Source organism: Chiloscyllium plagiosum, unplaced genomic scaffold (genome assembly GCF_037043375.1).
Source record: "Chiloscyllium plagiosum isolate Xiang-an unplaced genomic scaffold, Cpla_swu_hap1 HiC_scaffold_7, whole genome shotgun sequence".
Lineage (NCBI taxonomy): Eukaryota > Metazoa > Chordata > Chondrichthyes > Orectolobiformes > Hemiscylliidae > Chiloscyllium > Chiloscyllium plagiosum.
Window position 1 is genome coordinate 64,119,315 of NW_028270145.1, and position 10,624 is coordinate 64,129,938.

The 10,624-nt window shown below is 41.9% G+C and overlaps 1 protein-coding gene across 1 annotated transcript; it reads left to right on the top strand.

The window, feature by feature from the left end:
• The first annotated feature begins 5,237 nt into the window (after positions 1-5,237).
• LOC122552027 (death-associated protein-like 1.S) lies at positions 5,238-10,379 on the top strand. Its single transcript, XM_043694583.2, has 3 exons — positions 5,238-5,312; positions 6,990-7,041; positions 10,269-10,379. Exons 1-3 carry the CDS (start codon positions 5,251-5,253, stop codon positions 10,377-10,379), a joined length of 225 nt encoding a protein of 74 aa, XP_043550518.2. The 5' UTR covers positions 5,238-5,250.
• The last annotated feature ends 245 nt before the right edge of the window (positions 10,380-10,624 follow it).

Consider the following 10,624-nt stretch of genomic DNA (forward strand, 5'->3'; position numbering starts at 1 on the left):
GTGAATCATATAACTGCAGCATTGGAGAGGGCTTTAAACTTGAATAGTATTGAAGGAGAGAAGGGTATTTTGAGGAGGAAGATTTTAAGGGGAAACGCAATGGTGAATGGTAACCAGCGTGTTGCAGAAAGATGAAATGTACAAACGTAAGAATGCGTTAAGTATGGTCAGTAGGGGAAAGGAAAGCTCTAAATGATTTTGGCTAAACAGTAATATACAATTCAGTTCAAAGTTGAGGTGATTATGTACTTTTTTTTAAGACAGTGGAACAGGAGGAGAGTTTTCTTAGTGCATCCACTAAGATCTCATACAAGAAATTGTTTTTAAACAAAAAGTCACCATCTGAATGTATGGAACATTCCTAGCAAGATAGATGCCTCATAGGTTTGGATCTAATTTGCATTATGGAAAAATGGTTATCAAGTGACCATGGTCAGGAGAAACACATTCCAGGGTACACAACATTTTCAAAAAGGTGGACAGATTGGGCAAACAGGACAGGATAGCCTAATGATAAAACATGACATCAGGACATTAGGTAGGCCAAAGAAGAGATTAGTCGAGAGTGTGGTGCACAGCAGGTCAGGCAGCATCAGAGGAGCAGGAAAATTGACGTTTCGGGCAAAAGCCTGATTCCTGATGCCGCCTGACCTGTGCTTTTCCAGCACCACACTCGATGCTGATCTCCAACCTCCGCGGGTCCTCACTTTCATCTAAGAAGAGATTAGGAAGAGCAAACGTCAGAATACAAGTGGTGTTATTTTTGGGCTCCTTAAGAGTCTAAACTATTAGACAAAAAAAAATCAAACAAGCAATGTATTGGAGTTTGTAACGCAGCTAAACAGTCACTGAGTACAGGACTTCAATGTTGTTGAAAGAAGGGGTATGCTTTTGAAGTTTTTGTGTTCTTGTCATCAGGACAAATACCAGATGCCAAATTTCAAACAACTTGGAGAAGGAAAAGGGTGCCTTTTATATCTCAATTGTGGGATGTGGATGTTGCTGGTTGGGCCAGTATGGAGGGTTGTGACTAGGGGTGTTCTGCAAGGATCATTGCTGGGTCCTCTGTTTGTGGTCTACATAAATGATTTGGAGGAAAACATAATTGGTCTAATGTGAGGCGATGCATTTTGGAAGATCAGGTACAGGTGGAAATTATACAGTGAATGACAGAATCCATTAGAGTACTGATCTGCAGAGGGATCTAGGTGTGCAGGTCCACAGATCACTGAAGGTTAGGCAACACTTGGAATACTAGGTAAAAGCAATGACTGCAGATGCTGGAAACCAGATTCTGGATTAGAGTGGTGCTGGAAAAGCACAGCAGTTCAGGCAGCATCCGAGGAGCAGGAAATCGACGTTTCGGGCAAAAGCCCTTCATCAGGAATAGAGGCAGATTGCCTGAAGGGTGGACAGATAAATAAGGGTGGGGAGAAAGTAGGATAAAGTATAATGTGGGAGTGGGGAATGAAGGTAATAGGTCAGAGAGGAGGGTGGAGTGGATAGATGGAAAGGAAGATAGGCAGTAGGACAAGTCATGGGGACAGTGCTGAGCTGGAAGGTTGGAACTGGGGTGAGGTGGGGGGGAGGGGAAATGAGGAAACTGGTGAAGTCCACATTGATGCCCTGGGGTTGAAGTGTTCCAAGGCAGAAGATGAGGCATTCTTCCTCCAGGTGTCGGGTAGTGAGGGTGCGGCAGTGAAGGAAGCCCAGTACCTCCATGTCCTCGGCTGAGTGGAGGGGGAGTTGAAATGTTGGGCCACAGGTTGGTGTGGTTGATTGATGCAGGTGTCCCAGAGATATTCCCTAAAGTGCTCTGCTAGGAGGTGTCCGGTCTCCCCAATGGAGCAACATATACAATAAATGATATTGGTGAATGTGCAGGTAAAACTTTGGATGTGGAAGGCTCCTTTAGGGCCTTGGATGGAGGTGAGGGAGGAGGTGTGCGCGCAGGTTTTTGCAATTCCTGCGTTGGCAGGGGAAGGTGCCAGGATGGGAGGGTGGGTTGTTGTGGGTCATGGACCTGACCAGGTAGTCACAGAGGGAACAGTCTTTGTGAAAATGGGTGGGGGGGGAAATATATCCTTGGTGGTGGGGTCCGTTTGGCGGTGGCGGAAATGTCGGTGGATGATTTGGTTTATGCGAAGGTTAGTAGGGTGGAAGGTGAGCACCAGGGGCATTCTGTCCTTGTTACGGTTGGAGAGGTGGGGTCTGAGGGTGGAGGTGCGGGATGTGGACGAGATGCGTTGGAGGGCATCTTTAACCACGTGGGAAGGGAAATTGCGGTCTCGAAAGAAGGAGGCATCAGATGTGTTGTGGTGGAACTGGTCTTCCTGGGAGCAGATATGGCAGAGGAATTGGGAATATGGGATGGCATTTTTTGCAGGAGGTAGGGTGGGAAGATGTGTAATCCAGGTAGCTGTGGGAGTCGGCTGGTTTGTAAAAAGTGTTGGTGTCAAGTCGGTCGTCATTAATGGAGATGGAGAAGTCCAGGAAAGCGAGGGAGGTGTCAGAGATGGTCCAGGTAAATTTAAGGTCAGGGTGGAATGTGTTGAAGTTGATGAATTGCTCAACCTCCTCGCGGGAGCACAAGGTGACGCCAATGCAGTCATCAATGTAACGGAGGAAGAGGTGGGGAGTGGTGCCGGTATAACTATGGAAGATGGACTGTTCTACGTAGCCAACAAAGGGACAGGCATAGCTGGGGCCCATCCGGGTGCCCATGGCTACCCCTTTGGTCTGGAGGAAGTGGGAGGATTCGAAGGAGAAATTAAGGGTGAGGACCAGTTTGGCCAACGAATGAGTGTCGGTGGAAGGGTACTGTTGGGGACGTCGGGAGAGGAAGAAAGGGAGGGCTTGGAGGCCCTGGTCATGGCGGATGGAGGTGTAGAGGGATTGGATATCCATGGTGAAGATGAGGCGTTGGGGGCTGGGGAAACGGAAGTCTTGGAGGTGGTGGAGGGCATGGGTGGTGTCTCGAATGTATGTGGGGAGTTCCTGGACGAGAGGGGATAGGACAGTGTCGCGGTAGGTAGAGATGAGTTCAGTGGGGCAGAAGCATGCTGAAACAATGGATCGGCCTGGGTGGTCAGGCTTGTGGATCTTGAAATATTGCATACGGTTCTGGTCACCACACTACCAGAAGGATGTGGATGTTTTGGAAAGGGTACAAAGGAGGTTTACCAGGATGTTGCCTGGTATGGGAGATTTCAGCTATGTAGTAAGGTTGGATAGACTGGATTTGTTTTCACTGGAATGGAGGAGGTTGAGAGGCAACCTAATAGAAGTTTAAGATTGTGAATGACATAGAGTGGAAAGTATGAGGCTTTTTACCAGAGTGCAGGTGTCAGTTATTGGGGGTGGGGGAGCGGGGGGACAGGTTCAAGGTGTGTGTGTGGTTGGGGTTTTAAAAGATGTGAGGCAAGCTTTTCATACAAGACGGAGAGTGCTTGGAACACATTGCCAGAGGAGGTGGTGGAAGCAGACACATAAGCAGTATTCAAGAAGCACTTGGACAAATCCCTCGATAGGAAGGCAATAGAGAGTACAGATCCTGTAAGTGAAGGCAATTTTTCATATGAAAAGGAAAATGCGGTGGTCAGCTTGGAGGGCCAAAGGGCCTGTTTCTGTGCTGTATTTTCTTTGTTCTAAACATCAACATGTGTGCCAGTGGCAGAACAGTCAGCTTCTCCTGGCAGTTGGCAGCTGCAACACAGATGGTTCATTCCAGTGATTGGCAGCAGCAAAGGCTATGATATTTTCCACTGGGGAATTGGTTTGTTCTGGTCCCTGCATAGCTCCAGCTCTGGAAGTGGAGATCTGGAATGGGGCTTGAAACCTTGATCCAACAAGTGAATGTACTACTGTTGAATCAACTGTCACTTATCGTGCAGTCCGAAGGCAACTTGGAACTTATCTACTCATCAACTATGACCCTGGTCAAATGTGTTGTTGCTTGTCATGAGATTTCAAAGGCCTTGCCTCCCTGTTTGATGGCTGCTGTTTAATATTTCTTGCTATCTGGAAGAAGTTGTCCAACCAGCCACTATATGCTAGCATTTGATAGATTTTCACTTGCAGAGTTCTTGCCCCTATTGGCAATTCAATATTTCTAAATTCTCCTATGGGGCATGGGTGTCAGTAGATGGCCAGCATTTGTCTGTAATTGCCCTTGAGAAGGTGGTGAACTGCTGCAATGCCATTAGGGAGGGAATTTGACCTAGTGAAGGAATGGTGATATATTTCCAAGTTAAGATGGTGAGTGACTTGGAGGTGAACTTGCAGATGGTGGTTTCATGTATCTGCTGCTAATTTATTTCTAGATGGTAGTGGTTGTGGGTTTGGAAAGTGCTATCTAAGGATCTTTTGAATTTCTGTAGATAATACGTGGTGCTACTGCTGAATATCGGATGCCTGTGAATTGGTGCCCATCAAGCCGGTTGCTTTGTTGTGGATGATGAGCTCCTTGAGATTTTCAAGCTGCACTTATTCAGGCAAGTGGGGAGTGTTCTATCACACACCTCATCTGTTGATGGTGGACAGATTTTGGAAAGTCAGGTGATAAGTTACTTGCAGTATTCCTCTGACCTGCTGTTGTAACCACTGTATTCATATGGTGAATCAATTTGAGTTTCTGGTCAATGGTAAGAAGTGTGGTACTAGAAAAGCACATCTGAGGAGCAGGAGAATTGACCTTTCGAGCATAAGCTCTTTATCAGGATTGCAACAACCACAACCATCTTCCTATACGCTAGTTATGTCTTCTTATCAGCAGAGTTTGCCACCTGATTCCTGTTGATTCTAATTTTATAAGGATTTGAAATCAAAAGGTTTTTTTTTATTCCATTTCCTACAGGGTGGAAACAGGCCCTTCAGCCCAACCAGTCCACACCGACCCTCTGAACAGTAACCCACCCAGACCTATTTTGCTGTGACTAATGCACCTAACACCATGGTCAATTTAGCATGGTCAATCTACCTGACCTATGGCTGTACACCACTTCATCCTGTTGTCTTTCAATGTCTGTCATCTACCTGCCCGCCCCCCCCCCCCCCCCCCAAAACCACCTCAACTTGAAAGCCCTTCTGAAACTCCTTTTTTTTTTCTAGTGAAAGTTAATGGACCTTCAATCTAACTTTTTTTTTCCCAAATGCTACGAGACCATACTCTTGCAAGCATTTTGTAACTGTACAAGTAACATGCACTGAATTACAACTTATGTTCTATTCCTGAAAGGTGTGAGTGGTGTCATGAGGAATCAAAAGAAAAATGGAAGTGAGCAAAAAACCACGAAATATATTCTGGGCTCGAGGTAAATAATTTTATGCCTCTTTTTTTCATTTGAACTGGAGTAAAAGAGGAAAACTACTATTCAGAGAGCAGGAAAATATTTGTGATAATTGGGATATAATAGAAACAGGATCTTGATGCCTGTCTGAAGCAATTATTCTCTATTCATCCACCTGAAGATGTCCTTCCTATTCACGACAATTATCCTTCGTTGCTGGCAGGAAAATTTGTCATGGATAATGTTGATGCATGCTGCAATTTCTTTTGTGGTTGATCAAAGCTTTGACTCTGACTATGACTGTTTTGGGGTTGATATTCTTCCAAATTATATAAGCAAGATTCCTAAACTGAGCAATTTTTGACTTCGAGACTTGGCTGCAGCACATCTATTTAACAAATAATAGCTATGTCTGACCATGCATATTTATACACTTCCTCCATTTGGCAATGGTAATGACTTGAACTCCTGGAGAATGCTTTCCTGATTCACTACCAAGATGACCATAATACAGGATTTATAATCTGACCTTTTAATTTATTGTTTTTTTACTGGTTTTGTCTTTCCAATTTGTTTTAGTTGTAACTTTTATTTAACTTGACTGCAACTAACTTTGATCATCTTGTAATATGGCAGAAAACATTGCAGGTCTTAAAGGCCAATGTTTCTGGCAAGAAAAGAGGAAGTTGTTCACTTGTTTCTTCCTTTTATCCATTTATGCTCCATTTCAGCTGGCTGTTAGCTACTCACGCTGATTCTAACTTCTACTGGCTTCCACATTTATCACAGCCTTTCCATTTCTGACCCTATCCACTTTTTTATTTGTTCAAAACAATTGCAGTTTTAGGGCCATAAACATGAAACATTCCCTTTGTTTCTCTCCACAGTATTTTTGTTTGTTTTTTTCAAATTGAGTGAGTATCAACAGTATTATGCTTTTAGAGTTTTATATCAACGTGTGCTTGAATGTGTGGTAACTGGATTAAACACTTCAATATGTATTGAAGATTTTGGTCCAGATTTCACAGTCAGCAATTTGTGACATGAATTTCATATTTCCTGACATTAGTTTCAAATTGGCATTGAGTGAGCTGCAAGTGATGTTATTGAATTGCTTATTCATTCTGTTCAATAAACCAAGAATGCTTAAAAGTCAAGAAGTAAAGGGAGGAAGGAATGTGAATATGAATAAGGAAAAGGCACTGGGAAAACTATTAGAAAAAAGTTCTGAGATTTTCTAATCAACATGCCCACTGATGTTGCGACACATTTCTGGATCAGGTGGGACCAGAACCTAAGCTGCCTTGCTCAGAGGTAGGGACACTACCACTGTACCACAAAAGATCCCTTATCTAAGGACTGATATGCCCTCAGCTGATGGCTTTCATCTTGAGGTCTTCCAGGAAGTAGCAAGAGATGATGGATGCCTTGATTGTGATTTTCCAAAATTCTTCAGATTCTGTAAAGCTGTTGTGGATCTGCTAGTCCAAATAGAGCCCAGCCCTGGAGAACAGGCTTATTTTTTGGACTAGAGAACATAATTGAGGGAATTGAAAATGTGACCTCACTTTTAAAATGTTGGGAAGCAGTTCAAAGTCAAAAAGGGTGAGCAAGATTATTTGGTTTCTCATCCATGTATGAATCAAACTAGTTCAATTTCCACTTGGGTACTTCAATTATATCACTTTTCTTTATTTCCAGTTCTGTCAACTTGTCAATAAGGAGTTTTGATTTGGCTAAAACTATTGATAAGGTGAGTAATGGATTATATGGAACAATTTTACTGGCATTTTAATTCAAAATGTTTGCACAACATGCACATAGCATTTTTTAAAAAATGAATATACTCTGATTTCCAGTTGAGTCAATCAATTCTAGAAGTGGATGAAATCAGGGTAATCTTTGGTTATAACTCAGTTTTATTTTCTGCCTTTTTTTTTCTTTCTCCTCTCTCCTGAATGTCCCTTCAACCCAGCAGTTCAAATGTCAGTTCTTGCACACTGATTTTTAAGGACTGGATCTTAACTAGTATTTTTAGAATGATTGTTCAGCCAGTCTTTTCTTTTTTAAAAAAAAACTCCTCTTTTAAAACACTATTATACCTTCTTAAAAAGTCTTAAATTTGTTTTTTTTATTCCCCTCATTGCATTACTTGCTGTAAAATAGTTCTGAAGTAACCATTTATTACATGAACCCTGATATGTTTGATATTATTTGACTTGTGGTTCATATAACCATTGGAGGGTAAACTTTATCTGGCACTCCTGTTGGCTGGATTATCTTGGGAATCTGAGTTATTTGTCTCTTTTTCTGTATTTGAATTGCCTGATATCAAAAAACATAAATATACGGGAACACCACAGCCTGCAAGTTCCCTTGAGACACTTGCCATCCTAACTTGGAAGTGTATTGCTGTACCTTTTGGTGTTACTGGGTCAAAATCCTGCAATTCCTTTCCTAACAGCACTGTGGGTATGCCTATAATAACTGGACTGTAGTAATTAAAGAAGGTAGCTCACCACCACCTCATCAAGGTTAATTGGGCAATAAATGCTGACCCAGTCAGTTATGTTGTCATCTCATGAATGAATCCGAAAAATTAAACTTTGCTATTGGGCTCCTTGATACTCTTGACCTTTCAAAGTGTCTACCAGAGTGAAGGTGACTTTACAAACTATTGTTTATACCAATTAAACTAAAGTTTTAATCTATGGTAACATGTTTCTAGCTTAAACTCCAAGTGTCACTCCTTGTGTGCAAGTGTAAACTAATTTGTATTCACTGTACGGACGAATGGAAATTGTACAGATTTTCTGCTCCGGAGTTCCTCTACAGTGCATATTACCAAACACCAGCTGTAAGCCAGCACAGCACAACACAACTGGATGTTTCTCAAAATGTTTAAATTCCTCATTGTTTTCAAGTGTTAAGTTAGTTTAACATAGAACATAGAAAAATACAGCGCAGTACAGGCCCTTTGGCCCTCGATGTTGCGCCAATCCAAGCCCACCTAACCTACACTAGCCCACTATCCTCCATATGCCGATCCAACACCCGTTTAAATGCCCATAAAGAGGGAGAGTCCACCACTGCTACTGGCAGGGCATTCCATGAACTCACGACTTGCTGAGTAAAGAATCTACCCCTAAAATCTGTCCTATACTTACCACCCCTTAATTTAAAGCTATGCCCCCTTGTAATAGCTGACTCCATACGTGGAAAAAGGTTCTCATGGTCAACCCTATTGAAACCCCTAATCATCTTGTTACAAATGAACCTAGCTTTATCAAAAGTAAGCATTTTAAACCTATTAATCCACTAATGCTATTTTCAACAAAACCTTTTGAGTACAAGAGGGTTTCTTAGGAAATTTGAAACTGTATTTGAACCTTTTATGATGTAACTTTTTGGCTCTCTAAATGAGCATGATGAGAAACATTCAGATTTCAGGATTTGGTTAGCTTTGTACCTAGGGCTAACATTTAGTTTCAATCCCAAACATTTTTGTTTAGAAGTATTACTTTTTTTTGCGCGTGTTGAGTATTTGGTTGTTGGGAAATTGACCCAAAAGTCAATTGGAAAGTTCAGGCCACTTTATTTCGTTCTAATAGCTTGCTGTATCCAAATATTGTGCTAAATTAAGCATTGATTATAGACCAAATTTCATTTGGAAAACATGCTAATAATTACATCTTTACATTTCTCTTACACCAAAGTATAATCCTTGTTCATCTTTCAATTGGATTTTTTGAACTTGTAAGTTTACTCTTTCCTTCGCAGATGAGTAATGCTCAATGCATTACATCTAACAACAGTATTCAAATAGTCACTGAATTTTCACACTTTAAACTGAAACACAAACTGACCAAGTGCACAAAGCAAGAGCAGGTTAATAGCTAGAAATTCCCCAGCAAATAAATGAAATCCTGACAAATACAGTTCAACTATCTACATAGTAAGTCACATTTAATTGGCACCTTGTCTGCCATGACAACATTTTATGTTCCAAGATATATTGCAGCAGCTTTCGCTTGCAACTTTTACCACCACAAAGAACAATGTCCCAGGCACGTGAGCACCATTTGCACATTCCCTTCCAAAAACTACAGCATTCCAAATTGGAAGTATTGACTTTTTTTTCTTTGTCACTAAATCAAAATCCTGCAATACCCCACTTAGCAGGAAGGAGTACGTACATCATGCAGACTACAAATCAAAAAGGTGATCACTATCACCTTGAGAGTAATGTTGGTCTTGTCAGTGAAACCCGCGTCCTGTCAAAGTGTAAAAGAAAATGTTTTAAATATAGTACAGTATGCTGCCTGACATAGCGTGAGTACCAAAGATGACATGCCATGAGAAAAGTACATTTGAGTCATTAAAGCAGTGTCAAAACTCTTAGTCAGCAGTTAATACTTAGAAACTATTTGAGAAGGCAGTGAGAAACAGCAAACAGACTCAGCCTCCTGTTGTGAGGTAGCTCTTAACACAGAGGAGAAAGTGAGGTCTGCAGATGCTGGAGATCAGAGCTGAAAATGTGTTGCTGGAGAAGCGCAGCAGGTCAGGCAGCATCCAGGGAACAGGAGAATCGACGTTTCGGGCATAAGCCCTTCTTCAGGAAAGGGCTTATGCCCGAAACGTCGATTCTCCTGTTCCCTGGATGCTGCCTGACCTGCTGCGCTTCTCCAGCAACACATTTTCAGCTCTTAACCCAGAGTCTTGTAAGTGAGGTCCTCCCACTGATCCTGAAAATGGCATCTATCCAGGTGCAATCACAGCACAACTACTAAATTGTATATTGAGATTTAAAACACTTTTTGGCAGACTAGCTGTGGTTTCATTTGTTTTCATAACTTGCAAAGCATTCCAGGGCACATGCCAGGTGAAATAATGCCTTTTGATCCCATGCCCTTAAATGCTTCAAAGGCATTTTTTTGCAGTTCCTTACAGGCTGATTAGTCTTTCTCCACTTCTTTTCAGCTGAGTCGTAAATTTCCACCTGAAGCTACACAACAAAAGTTTCAGCCTGCTCTGGAGAAGATTCCACTACCAAGACAACTTCACACTATTCATCAGCCACGCAAATGCTGATTCAAGAGGTTAACTCTGCACCATGTGACAGCCACCATTCAAACTGAAGAAAGCAATGATGGTATTTGAAATATCAATGACAGTCCCTTCCATAGCTGTATAATTCAATGTAGTGCCTTCCATATAGCCTAACCTGCTAGAAACCTTCCTGACCAAATCCAATATTAGTTCAATATGTCTATTAGTGTACCAGATTTATGTAGTTGATGTCTCCTGAGGTTAAATTTGACTATTTAAAATGATTG

Coding starts and splice junctions, on each gene's coding strand:
- LOC122552027 (XM_043694583.2), top strand. CDS start 5,251: ATGAGGAATCAAAAGAAAAATGGAAGTGAGCAAAAAACCACGAAATAT. Junction 5,313..6,989: donor AAATATATTCTGGGCTCGAG/GTAAATAATTTT, acceptor CTTTATTTCCAG/TTCTGTCAACTTGTCAATAA. Junction 7,042..10,268: donor TGGCTAAAACTATTGATAAG/GTGAGTAATGGA, acceptor ACTTCTTTTCAG/CTGAGTCGTAAATTTCCACC.